The sequence below is a fragment of the Hippocampus comes genome, unplaced genomic scaffold, assembly GCF_001891065.2.
Source record: "Hippocampus comes isolate QL1 unplaced genomic scaffold, H_comes_QL1_v1.1 scaffold33, whole genome shotgun sequence".
Lineage (NCBI taxonomy): Eukaryota > Metazoa > Chordata > Actinopteri > Syngnathiformes > Syngnathidae > Hippocampus > Hippocampus comes.
In genome coordinates, this window is record NW_017804842.1 from 996037 (window position 1) to 1009664 (window position 13628).

At 48.3% G+C, this 13628-nt stretch overlaps 3 protein-coding genes across 4 annotated transcripts in view; 1 reads left to right on the forward strand and 2 right to left on the reverse strand.

The window, feature by feature from the left end:
• Window positions 1–3707, reverse strand: part of doc2b (double C2-like domains, beta) — a 36537-nt gene extending 32830 nt beyond the window's left edge. Inside the window, exons 1-2 of one of the 2 annotated variants that reach the window (XM_019873701.1) lie at window positions 3546–3707; window positions 2211–2704 (exon numbers count right to left, since the gene is read on the reverse strand). In XM_019873701.1, the coding sequence (XP_019729260.1) occupies window positions 2211–2583 (373 nt within the window). In that variant the 5' untranslated portion in view covers window positions 2584–2704; window positions 3546–3707. Of the gene's footprint in view, window positions 1–2210; window positions 3175–3545 lie in introns of those variants that run through there. The other variant, XM_019873695.1, reaches the window with a different exon arrangement.
• Window positions 3708–5223: 1516 nt separating this feature from the next.
• Window positions 5224–10828, reverse strand: tmem248 (transmembrane protein 248). Its single transcript, XM_019873422.1, has 8 exons — window positions 10497–10828; window positions 9417–9575; window positions 9000–9288; window positions 8738–8888; window positions 8386–8569; window positions 7943–8086; window positions 7618–7662; window positions 5224–7549 (listed from the first exon to the last, which is right to left on the reverse strand). Exons 1-7 carry the CDS (start codon window positions 10497–10499, stop codon window positions 7642–7644), a joined length of 951 nt encoding a protein of 316 aa, XP_019728981.1. The 5' UTR covers window positions 10500–10828; the 3' UTR covers window positions 5224–7549; window positions 7618–7641.
• Window positions 10829–10980: 152 nt separating this feature from the next.
• LOC109517896 (dynein regulatory complex protein 1-like) lies at window positions 10981–13610 on the forward strand. The gene has a single exon (XM_019873377.1). It carries the CDS (start codon window positions 11227–11229, stop codon window positions 13000–13002), a length of 1776 nt encoding a protein of 591 aa, XP_019728936.1. The 5' UTR covers window positions 10981–11226; the 3' UTR covers window positions 13003–13610.
• Window positions 13611–13628: the final 18 nt, after the last annotated feature.

Genomic DNA, 13628 nt, shown 5'->3' on the forward strand with positions numbered 1-13628 from the left:
CCCCCCCCAAACAATCGCCTTTGAGTCTTATCTCCACACATGAGAGGATGGCACGTTTGATGGGTCACGCCCGCTATTTCTCCTCACCCCGGCAGGGACGTGATAGCCTGTGCCCGCTGCGCTGGCAATCCTCTGCCGTCGCACCCCTTCTCCCACAAGCCCCTCGACAACAGTTGCCAGGGGGGTGGAGGGAATGCACTTCAATTTAGAAAGTCAAGGTTGAGTCACAGATGCAGATAGGTCGCCACCCAGCAACATATCCCTCAATGACACCCCCCCCCGCCACACACACACACACACACACACACACACACACACACACACACACACACACACACACACACACACACACACACACACACACCTCCCTTGATATGTTTTGGATCACGGGGGACGCCACCCCACCCCGCCTCGTCTCAGAGGAAGCGCCGCACATACTGGATGGAGTCGCGCGGGAGCCACCGGAGACGTTGGGCCTCAACGCGATCGCAAACATGAGCGCTGACTCCCGCTTGCAGAAACGTGACACGGTGACGCTCGAGTTCAGCAAGCGAGTTTTCCTCAAGGGCCGATTCCCGCAAATGCGGCAAATGTGATCGATTCAGGGTCACCCGTGGATGAAATTCTCACCAACGTGATCGATTTGATGTCAATTGTCGACGCGATTTGCATGAGAAGGATTTAGGATCATCTGTGGATGAAACCGTTGGATGTGGGGTCGATTCAGGGACGCCCGTGCGTCAACTTCAACGTCCAGCCAACACGGCTGTGGTTTATTGAGGACACTCGGGGCGAAGTGCAATGAAGAAGACTGTCATGCAACAGCCTTATCCTTCAGAGACTGAGGGCAGAGTAGGGACTTCAGTTTCAGACCACAGCCACGTATCTTCAGAATACAGAAGGCAAAGTGGAACCATTAGAGACTTTGGAAAATCATACCACTGCAGCCTAGCCCCAGGAGACAGAGGGCAAAATCCAGCAAAGTGGAGACTGAGGGCAAAGCCCAACAAGGTAGACAACGTGGATGGTCACGCCACGGTCGTGTGCCCTCGGGAGACTGAGGGCAAAATGCAGGAAAGAGGAGACTGCGGAGTGTCAGACTGGAGCAGAGTATTGGTTGTGACAAGGGAACATCTGCCCCCCCCCCACTCCCCCTCCCTCCTCATCATCTTCATCCTCTCAACCAGTTCGGGATTAGAGTGGCCCTAAACCCTGCACTCCCCCCATCCCTTCCCCTCCCACTGTGGCGGGATTAACGGACTCCTGTCACACATTAAGATCCTCACCCTCACACACACACACACACACACACACGCACACACACACACACACACACACACACACACACACACACACTGTCAGAAGGCCTGACACCATGAAAATGATTTCGAGTCACCTGGGGATGAAATTAGAGGGATTTAGGGTCACCTGCGGATGGAATTGTGGTGAGAGTGATTGATTTTTTTTCATTTGATTGATTTTGGCCGGACTTTCATTTCTAATCAAGTTAGAAGTCACAAACTCGACTAATGGAACGTGATGGATTTTGGGATGAAGGGTTTAGGGTCAGCTATTGATGGAAGGAGTTGGACTGAGAGCCACCTGGATGAAATCACCTGTCAATGAACCATTCGCACGAGTCACCTATGGGGATGAGCGTTGGTTGGGGAAGGTTTGAATTGCGGCAAGTTAAGAGTTTGATGGTCGAGTCAGAGAAAGTGATTTATTAAGGGTCACCCGCTGATGAACTAGTCGTAAAAATGTTTTGACTTTCGGGTACATTCCTGATTTCGAGTCACCTGCGCATAAAGTAGCAAAACAAAAAGCCCGACATGATCTCAAAGAGACGAAGCGGAGCGCAGACGGTTGAGACGAGCGTTTGATTGCGACGTGTTCCGACACCATAGAGTGAGTTAGGAGTCACCTGTGGATAAAATCGCAGCCTCCAGATTGCTGCATGCCACCACAGCCAATCTGGAGTCACCTGTCGCCCCCCCCTTTTTTTTTTTCCTAAATTCAAGCAGACAAACGCGGTGATAAAACTGCCACGCACATTCCCGAGGAAAGGGAATACAGTGGAGGATGGGGTGCGCGGGTGCAACAGTTGTCTGTGTGAGACAACTCACAAAAATGCAGGAACACAGAACGCATGTGGGGGGGAAAAGGCGATGGCAACCGGCAGAAAAGAAAAACGGCAGCGCGTCACTTACTGGAGTCGTCCGAGTCATACGCCTCCACGTCAGGCTCGTCGTCTCTCCTGGAAGCCGAAGCTCCGGCGAACGCCCGGTCCGGGCTGTCCTCACTTTCCGAGGCGGAGGCGGAGGCGGCGGCCGGGGCGGCGCAGAGGGTGGTGCGCGGGGCCCCGACGGGCGGCAGGCCCCGAGGGTAGCGGGGGAAGTAGTCGGAGATCTGCTTGATGGGCTGGATGGGTCCGGGGCACACGTCAATGGCCATGTGCTCCTGGATGCTGATGGTGGGTTTCTCGCCTTTGCGTTGTGTCATGCATGCGGTCCAAGCCGGGAGCCTTCTGCCAAACGCAGGGCTGACAGAAAAGAAAGGAGCAAAAACAAAAGAAAGACACATACACACACAAAAAGAAAGAGAACCTCTCCGATGGACACACGCCTCGCACCCCCACCCGCCGTCTGACTGCCACCCCCTTCCGCCTTCGGTCCGTTCCCGCGCTCCACCCTCAGCCGCCTATCTGCACCAGAGCCGAGGCAGGAGTGCGCGGTGAGGAGGGAAGAGCCGATGGATTAGCCAGGAAGGGGGGGTGTGGGTGTGTGGGGGGGGGGGTAAATCAGCTGATGTTGCTGCCTAGCAACCGGCTGGTAAACAGGAGCCGCCGCGTCACCGCGCTTAATTCCCACCTTAACGCCGTCCATCTGGACATCATGTCCGCGTGCGTGCCCGCGTGCGTTGGCTTGCAACGCAACAGGTCCTCGGACTCACGCAGCACCGCTAATGCCGGCGGAACGCGGAACTGCCACTGTGGACTCGGCGGCGCCGCCGTATTGGTCAAGTCATTCAAACCTCTGGATAAAGTCATTTGAACGTACTGCAAAGTTACGTAAAGTATTGCTTCAATCCAGGGCTGAAATCGGTCCGCTACGCAATTTAAATTTAAGTGTAAAAGGTTGATTTTCTAAAAATGAAAAACAATCGGCCGTTTATTAAGTGGAAATTGTTTTTTTTTTGTCTTCTGTATCTTTAACCAAGCAAAAATGATTTCATCCAAATAGTCTATTATTCGATTCGATTTTGAAGTCGGATATCCGAATATCCAATTTTTCGATAGCTGCAGCCCGAGGGAAGTCGTTTGAACGAACGTATTGGTAAAGTTGTTTGACTGGCAAATGCGGTACGTTCTACATGACTAGCTTTGTTTAGGAACTATAAATTTCGACATCAGAATGCAAATGTATCGATGAGTATGGCAGCAGGGCCGCACTTTGAGGCTACGTTCAAGTCAACCGCCGCCCAGTCGTCTCAAACAAGTCAATAAGATGTCAAAACAAACCAAAACATGCGGCTAAAACGTCCACCTGCTGTAGGAGACGACAACTATTGGCGCCCTGGATGTTCGCAGCACTTCAGAGTGCGTCAAAAGTGGTTTGAGGGATTTTGTTGTCAAGAAAATGGCTGTTGTTCAGCCCTTCTGCAAATTTGAAGGCGATCAAGCAGGGAAAGCAGCGTAGCTCGTCTTGAAACAAGTCAAGGGAGCCCCCTGGTGGTGAAAAGGCAAAACGCCCCGTGAGCTATGTCTTGCTAAATCTCACGTTGACCTCAAAGCCATTCGTTTGAGTTTCGGAAAGGGAAGCAAAATGGAATGAAACGATACAAATCTCCTTCCGGGGTCCGCATTTTTTTTTTTCAAGAGTGATTTAAGTTCACCTGTGGATGAAATCGTCACAATTGAGACTGCTTTAAGGTCACCTGTTGATTGGATGGTTGCAAGTTCCGTCATTTGCGGTTACTTAACAAATACCGTGAACAATTGGGGGGGGGGTCACTTTTTGATGAACTGTTACCCTAGGGAGCGATTTATGGTTACAATGACACATTTAAGGTCACCAGTTGATGAGATTGTTGCATGAGTGATTGATTTAGGGTGACGTGTTGATTTAACCAGTCACACGAGTCATTGATTTAGGGTCACCAGTTCATAACCTTCCCTTTAGAGGGATGAAAGGTCACCTGTGACTGAAATTGATTGATTTAGGGTCACCTAGGGAATACGATCATTTATTTCGGGCACCTGTTGATGACATTTTGTGTATTTAGTGTCTCCCGTGGACAAACTTCCTGCGAGCGTGGATGAAAACGGTCAAAATTTGTCTTGCTTGATATTGATGACATTGCAGTGATATTCAAGTGTCTTGAGTGATTTAGGGTCGATGAAAAAGTGCCTCCATCCATTGCTTTATGGCCACCTAAATGCCTTATTTTTCAATTTGTTGAACGAAGTCAAGGCGCCAGGATGATTTCGAGGGGGACTCAAATTCACTTCATGCAGCTGAATTTCAAAATAGGCAATAGGTACCGTGAGACTTTTTTCAGTTAATTACAAAAAGAAGTACAAAAACAAGTTAGAATAACTTATCAAACAAAATGATGAAACTTAATGAAGTTGAGAATATTAAAACAAAAAAAACCCTGAATGTAATGACTGAATTAATAAAAAAACTAAAATAAGCAATGATCAAATGATGAAATTATGAATTCATGTGAACAAACTAAAACTAATGCAATTTGAGAAACTGTTAGTTAATTAAAAAAAAAACGACTTAGTAAAAAAAAAAGATGTGAAATTATTCCATTCAATTATTATTTTTTAATGATTGCGAAAAACTGGAATTCTGTTCAATTAATGTAACAAAAAAACACCTAGAAACTAAATTCAGTGTAAGTAACTTTACTGCATTTCCACCGTGCTCGTCGTATTTCTTTGGAATTCAAGTCCACTTTGAAGTGATCTGAAGGCTGAGTCAAAAAACGGCCCGGGCCACTATTTGTGCCAATACTTTCATTTAATATCAACAAAGAGTGTCATGATATTGTATTGCAGGATAGAAGGGAAGGGGGGAGGGGGGACACATTCATTAGGTACATTCTATGAAAGTCAATTAAAGAGGAGGTCAGAAAAAATGTGGAAAAGGGCGGATTTCGGCAGGTTTTCTCCTATTCATGACAACAAAAAATTAAAAAGCGACAAATGATAAATTCAGCGTTCATGATAAATGATTGTCAAATGTTTATTGGAGAGAATCGCGTCCAACACTCATTCCTTTTACACGCTGTCATAAAAAACAAAAATAAATTACTTTAAACATAAATAGAATTATACAAAGATTTTTTTGGGGTGCAGAAATAACGACCCCCCCCCCCCCCCCCAAAAAAAAAACCCAAAATAAATAAATCACGTCAGAATGTGCAAGAAATCTACAAGGTGCGCTAAGTATTCAAACAACAAAAGTAATTCAAAAAACAAAATAATTTAAGGAGGATCGATATGAATATTTTGCACATGGATTTCCACAAGAAAACGACGGCGAAGACGCAAACTTCATCCGTCGCAGGTAAGGCAAGTTCATCTTTTTGCGTCAAAACCAACGCAAACACAAAAGAAAAAAAAAAATACAATTGCTTCAATGACAAACGGCGACGTCTTCACATTCTGCTAACACGCTAAGTATCTTGCACACGAACACGGACTGATTGTTTTTACGAGATTTTCATAAGACAAAAAAATAAAAAAAAATAGAAGGGCGGATATATGAAAGGACAGATTTTTTTTTTTTTTTTGCAACGCTAGCAATTTAGAAGAAGCGAAAAACTTGTCATTCAAGTAACGCAATGCTATTTGAATATAATTGGTATTCATCAGACACACACTTCAGTGCTAAGTAGCGTACGTTAACACAGACGATTTTCTGATATTTTAAAAAGAAAAAAATCGATCATTTTAAATGCATGAACACAGGCTGATCATTTTTTAGCGCTATTTAAAAAAGTGATCATGTAAAAAAGAAAAATGTGCACTTTTTTTTTTTTTTTTTAAATAATAGCCAACTCGGGCTACGGAAGAGGTTCTGCAACGCAACAGTCCACACGTTGCTGACTCGGCCATTGACAAGGAAGTAGCATGCCAACTAACAGACGGCCAAAAACATGGTAACGCTACCAATTTCAGTTAAGCGCGGGCAAGCAATTTTTGATTGCAGATTGAAGCAATTTCTTGAAAAGTGCTCGTCGCATTCCCAAGTTCTGACAGGAGCCATAAAGCAGAAAATAGCAAGCATACTGACAAACGCTAAGTCGACTTCCTGGTTCGCAGCGAACGCAAAAAAAAATCGGTGTTTTCTCAACTTGCTTGTAGGTAAGCCTGCTACTCGACCGTTACCGTAAAATAAACACCACCATTCGCACATTTGTATGATTACTCAGAAAGTAAAATGCAAACTAATAATTCAGACGGCCAAGAGAATGTGACGTCCAAGTGATGAAATGCTACTTGAACGTTCATCAGTATTCGTGGCAATGTCAATCGGAACGTCACGATATCAGTTAGCGTGCTACTTCCTCGTTCACGGCTAAGCTAGGATGTCAAGAATTTGGGTTCAGGTGATACCGTTGGTGAGCAAGCTACTCCCTGGTTCATGGCTGACGCAAGACGTCACAAATGCACATTCAAGTTTGTTGGTGAGCGCGCTACTTTGTGGTAGACGAATTCCATAAGATGTCAGAAATGTCAAGAATTCATCCGTAAACAGGGGGGATGCTTTCGCCAGGGTTACCATTCGATGTAGTATCATAAGGCTACGTGAAAAAAAATTGACGTTGTTACCGCGTTAACTTATTCCAAAGGGATGCTAACAATTTAGCTGTGGCTCTGATGGTTGATATTCTTCTTGTAGCATTAATGCTGTGATGAAATTTACCGCCACTTTCGCATTCCTGTACGACCTCATCAAAGAGTGACTAAAATTTTGCTGCTTGGTCTAGTCTGGTGCAGGGAGGGGAAAAAAAAAGGCAAAATGTCTGGCTTAGTCATTACTAATCAAACACCAAGTAAAATTGTGGCCCATTTCTTGAACAAGTTAAAACTGGCTACGACCACCTAGCGATAGCATGCTAACTGACGAAATATGAATCAGGCGCCAACAATTGGGCCGTGGCTTCAGAAATACACCTCGTCTTGGGAAAAGTGCTCCTTCACATCCCGTTCAGATGTGTCTTTTTTTTTTTTTTTTTTTTTTAACCTTTGCAGATTTAAGTGTGTGATTCGGACAAACAAATTTTTGAAGTGGCATGCCGCTTGCTCATTCTACTGCACTGTCTTGATATGGCACCGGACGACTCCAGAGGCAATTCAAAAGTAACACACACACACACACACACACACACACACACAGACACACAAAAAAAAAAGGAAAATAAAACTTTCCTCAATGTCTTATTTACACCACAGATGACAGGCACTTGTTTCTTTGGTTGGACCGTCCCAACATCATTGCAAGGAGTTTCGAAATCATCCTTAAGAGTCCGCCTGGCAATACGGTGAGTCGTCACTGGGTGTTTTTCAATTGGTTTGTATTTTTTGAGTTGTCACGTTACCTTAACGTATCTTCTCGCTCCCTCTTAGCTTTCTGACAGTGCCACCTAAAAGACAGTAACACCAGTTCAAGTGTACCTCCCCATTTGTCGGTATTGATAGATCAACTTAGGTGAGATATAGTGAATGTGAGATATTTTAAAAAGCAATGTGATGACATCATCATATTTATTTCTGACATTTGTACTGGCGGCAATGTTGGGGCAGCATCAGTGAACTTCGGGTGGCCCGACAGTCACGTGATGGCCCCGGGTCATCGAGCCGCTGTTAACGATGAACCCTGGGCATGTCTGATGACAAAATGCCCTCTCTATTTTTGAAACCTACCTTCTCGGGGAAGAAATCGGGGCTGCTTTGCCGTAGTTTTACGGGCCTGCCCTTGATGACGGCATAGCAGAACATGGTGATGACCATAACGAACAGAAAGTAGCTGGTGTGCATCAGGTGCAGGTTGATGAGGGAGCGGTCATCCTGAGAGCGGTCATCCAAAGAAAAAAAAACAAACAAAAAATTATTGTGTGTAACAGATGACAGGAAGCAAGTGTGTTTGATTTCAGAGATCCACTTTCTGATTGCAAATAATGTGATCTGTATTCGTTCATTGGTGGGTTAAATCACTAGCATTTCCCAATTTGGACCAAGCAGGCGGAACCGATCCCCGTATTCGTCTTTCACCGTTCCCGTTTGCCACGACTTGGTCGCCGTCTGCGGCGGCGGTGTTGCACAACAAAAGCCAAAAGAACAAGCGGCGCAATCTCCCGCTGACTCACATCGGGCACAATGACGGTGAGCTTGGGGCTGAGAGCGTGGTACACCTTGCCCACGGCGCCCTTGTAGCACCAGAAGGGGTTGTAGTCCTGGCTGTACTTGGTGTCCGAGTCCCGTACAGTGGTGAACACCTTGTACCAGGAGGTGGCGTTGGTGTACGTCTCGGGCATGCAGTGTGGCGGACGCCTGGGGTGGGGAGGGGGGGGATTAAAAAAAATGCATTTTGGACGGCAGAAAATACAGACGCTGCATGGATAGAAAGCAAGTGCATTGATGCACTTTTCACCCGTATCTCTTACGCTATCTAAACGTGCACTTCATACGTTTGTGATTTTAAACGATGGGGAAACTCACACTGTGACCGGAAAGATGTTACTGGCCGCCGTGATGGTCATGCACGTGCTGAACACCACCTGCTCGCAATGGCCGTGCAGGATGCAGTCGTCGGCGTTCCAGGACACGGGCAGCGTGAACGTGATGTTGATCTCTTCGTGGGATTCTCGGCCTGGAACGCAAACAAACGGTCAACTAGTTCTATAAGGCGCTGCTCTACCAAGTCAAGGTGGCTGCTGTGGAAAAAATCAAAACCAAACTAAAACAAGGGACTCTCTCTCACCAGACAGGCCGACCTGCTGTCCCAGGACGGTGGCATACAGGTGGGTGATGTTGCGCGAGTAGCCGCCGAAGGGCCGCTGGGGGTCCAAGGTGAGCGTGATGGGCACCGAGATATTGACGAAGCCCGAGTCCTCGGAGAGCAGCGGCACCGGCGTGCTGGGCCGTGCCTGCCCGCTGGTTGCCGCAAGGCTCTCGGGCGTGGTGGACTCGTTGAGACCATGCTTGATGGTTTCATTCTCCGACACGCAGAAATCCAGCTCGTTGTAGCGCAGCAGGAACGTGTTCCAGTCCTGAGGAATAATAAGCCAGAGCCAAAACCCCAACCCCAAAAAACACATCGGACAATTAATGCTGTTGCTCCTCTTGGCAGTCATTCATAACCACCATCACACATCGGACACAACAGAAACAGACCCACCTCCGTCAACTCTGGGGACTTGATCTCCTTGATTTTGAAGAAGTAGCCAATGGTGAGGAAAGCTATGGCCACTGCGCTGACACTGATCATAAAGATGACCAGTGGCGGGCGGTTGTTGATGTAGCTTCTGAGGTTTTCCAGAGGGTTCAACAAGTACACCTGCAGAGCCCAAAAAAAAGAGGAAAAAAGGCGGTTCTCAAGCATTGTCATTAGAGTTACCCTCAAGGGGGCTGCAGTCCTCGCTTTGCCAAAATCACGACTTGAAAAAAAAAAAATCCTCATCTTGTCTGAGTTAAACAACCCATCATTCAAGTTGGGTGTATACCTTCTTGCACATCGCCACCCCACAATCATCTTAAATTGCTAACTTATTTCAATTAAAATGTGACAAAAGCAAAAACAGGGTGACATCTTCCCAAACTCTCTCAAATGTCTTGAAGCCAAGAATGATTCAATTCATAAAAGACTAAGCAGTGTAAAAAGTAAGAATGCAATTTACCTTCAAGGCTGACCGCTTCCTTCTCCGCCCAAGTATCACAGTACAGTATTACATCTCCAACAAAACACGCTGAGTCAAATGTGACAAACGTAACGATATTCAACTTGAGTCATCTAAAATAAAACCCAGATGTGTAAATGCTGCACGGCTCTTTGAGAGTGATTGAAGAGATGTTGTTTTACGACACTTCTCTGGCACTTGAGCGTTCCAGATTTGCTCTCGACACTTTCACTTGGTGAATAATAACAGAGTCAGAGATGACGTGGGCAAAGACCAATAGTATTGATGTGAAGTATTGGTGAATTTGCGACTAGCAAAACAGCGAATGTGCGGGGATTTCCAGTTTCTCAATACGGTGTTTAAAAAGGCATTTCGAACACGCAAACGTGTCAAACTGTGGGGGGGGGGGGGCGTCAAAAACCGCCCTATAAATTGTTTGCTGGAGTTGAGCAGCATACTGCCCACCTTGTGTAATGGGCTAACGCTAAGCTGTCTGGCCCAGAGTCAACTGTTCAAAACTCAACTCCCATTTCAACTATCTGCACAATTTAATAGTCGTGGGCTAAATTATCGACACTTACCATTGTCTCCGGGGAACGCTGGTGACGGGGAGCTCCGTTGGAATCGCTAGAAACTGAAAAACAACTGTTTAGCTTAGCCTAGCCTAGCCTAGCTCCGACGCTAGCTCAACCGCCCGCACGCCGCCGGCGCCGCCGAGCTAGTCGTTAGCCTCTCCGGGGAAAAGCTATTGGCCCCGGGATAGAACGCTGAAAAATAACCGGCGGTGGTGAGTGAAGACAAATCCGACTACACCACGTCCCATTCTTGTGTGGTGTTGTTTTCTGTTGCTGCGCGTGTATGTTTATCCGTAGTTTGGGTCAATCGAACACATCATAGAGGGTGTTCCGTGCCGAACCGACTCCGCCCATCCGCAGTGCTCGTCTCTCAAATCGAGCGCTCTTGACGTCACGAGTCTGCCCACAACATTTTGGAAAACCGAAGTTGGTAACCCTAAAAAAAAAAAAAAGAAAAAGCAGAGGTTCTTGCTCTCGGTCAAAACTGACAACGTGGTTCGTTACGTTTGAAAAATGACTATCTGTCAATTATAAAATTCTCGTGCGCTTCTGTGACGTCTGTTTTGTCGAATCGGACGTTCTGAAGTGAAGTGATGACATCACCCAACCGCACTTTGCGATGTCATTGCGCATCACTCTAATCACAGAGTAATGATTCATCTTTGATCTTTTTTGGTGTCCGAACCAAACTGGAAGTTGCGCACGGTTTCCCAATTTGACCACGAGTTTTGAAGAGATGCAGAGCCAGGAAGGTGCCGCGACCAGGCCGGAGGCCAACGAGGCCCCACAAGCCGCGGTGGCCGAACAGCCCATGACGGCCCAGCGGGTCATCCGCCTGCATCGCGACCTGCTCTCCTTCTTCACCGACCTCCAGACGGCGGCCGACGCCAAGCAATCGTTGCGGCGGACCAAGTTTGAGGAAGCGCTGCGGCTGCGCGTGGAGCGCCTGGATGACTCGAAGAATTTCAGCTTGAAGAAGCTGGAGGAGATCAAGGAGGGCTGGGCTCAGGCCGCCACCAAGTCCACGCTGCCCGACCTCCTGGACTCCCTGCGCGGTCAGCAAGCGCTGTGCTCGGAGATGATGGGCCACAAGATGGACCTCATCGCCTTGCTGCAGAAGAACTGGTTGGATGGCGACGAGCGCCACTCCATCGACCTGCGCAAGCAGACGGAGGCGCTGGACTTGATGGTCGAGCGCATGGACAAGGTGCGGCACATGACCATGGCCAACAAGGAGCTGGCGCACATCCAGAGCCCGCACGACATCTTCCTGACGCAGAGCCTGCGTGAGTGGGAGGGCTACCAGACGGAGCTCCGGGCCCGTCGCAAGGAGTGGCTGACCCAGAGGAAGCTGGCCATGGAGGAGTACGAGAACGCCATGCCCAAGCTGGAGCTGGCGCAGGAAGAGTGCAACACGTCCAAGCGCTCCATCGACATGAAGCTGATGGAGCTGGAGCGCGAGCAGGAGGAGATCAAGGGCAAGCGCAACGTGCTGGAGGCCCGCAAGCTGAGCTGCGATGAGAAGCCCGAGGTCATCTACCTGCTGCGCAAGCGCGTCAACACGCTCAAGGTGCAGCTGAGCGACATCATGAAGATGATCCAGATGGAGGAGGAGAGCTTCCAGCGGCGCGAGCAATATCTGCTGGACGACATCCGCCACAGCATGGCGCAGCACAAGCGCATCCAGAAGAAGATGAAGCACTTCGCCCTGTCCGACGCGCAGACCTTCGTGGAGATGTCGCGCATGCTGGTGGCCGAGGTGAAGCTGCTGGCCGAGAGCGCGCTGGCGGCCGACTCGCACCTCTGCGCCCACCTGGGTCTGACGTGGGAGCGGCCCGCCGCCGCCATGGAGCGCTGCTACCCCATCCAGCCGCAGGACAAGTTCGAGATGGCGGCGCAGGTGTACGCCGAGAGCGTGGCCGAGGTGGACGCCGAGACCATGACGGCGCTGCTGGGGCTGCTGGGCGACGAGCTGGGTTTCTTGATGGAGAACAGCGAGCACCTCAGCTTCCTGTACAACGAGCGCCGCACGGCCGAGAAGCTCCTGGGCCTGCTCAACGCCTTTGACTTCTACGACGACGACCTGAACAGGCTGGCGGCGTTCCTGCTCAAGTACGAGGAGCAGCACCGAGAGCGGGCGGGCCAAAGCGACGGCGACGCGGCGCAACTCATCCATCCCAACAACGTGCTGCCTGCCTTTTTGAGCTTCGTCAGCTACCGCGTGCACTGCATGAAAAGCTCGGCGCTACGCCATTACCTGGACTGGGACGCCGATGCCGATAAAGCCTTTTGGGAGACGCTGGCCAACATCATCCCGGCGGCGAAGCTCAGAGTCTGGGACGCCGCCGAGATCGCCTTGACGCAGTACCTGGCCGTCCTGGAGGAGAACTCGGAAATATTCCAGAAGAATCTGACTCTGGAGGAGGAAAACAGGGAGCTGCGCAGGCAACTGTCTTGCGAGAATGACGGAAGTGCTTTTCTGCTCAAGGGCTTCCTGGAAAAAGACACTTGAAATGCTTGATACCTTCCATCAAATGCTAATTGGACACTTTTGTTGTTGTTGTTGAATGTGTATGATTTGACGCAATTTAGGAGCAAGCACATTCGTTGGAGTTGGTCATCGGCATCAAGAATGTACTCGTGTCACACACGTGCTCTCGTCAAGAAACGGCGTCCGGCGCATGTAGCGTGGAGTGAAAAACGATTGCGGTTGCCGGGCTCCAATATGACCAAGTTGGCCTTTCTGGTAAGCGAGCCAATGAGGCAAAAGGTGATTGTTTCTAAGTTTTACATTTTTTTTTCTTCCTCAAACCAGCAAGTTGGTGTCGTTTCGACTTGTCAACTGAAAACGGACTCCCTCGCATGACAATCTAGAACTCATTGCCAACTTTCCCCATCACATGATGACCATTCCCACAAAGTCGTCATGATTTCTGGATGAGACCTTTTTTTTCGAAAATTAAACAAATAAAATATAACCATCCTACTAATTATGAGTACAACTGAAAATTTCGTGACAAGATTTTTTTTTTAATCATTCCATGATGACTTATTTAAAAAAAACAAACAAAAACACTTCATACTTGCTCAGACCTCCTCTCCTCTTATGATTAAAAAAAAGTTACAAATGAGAGCGTA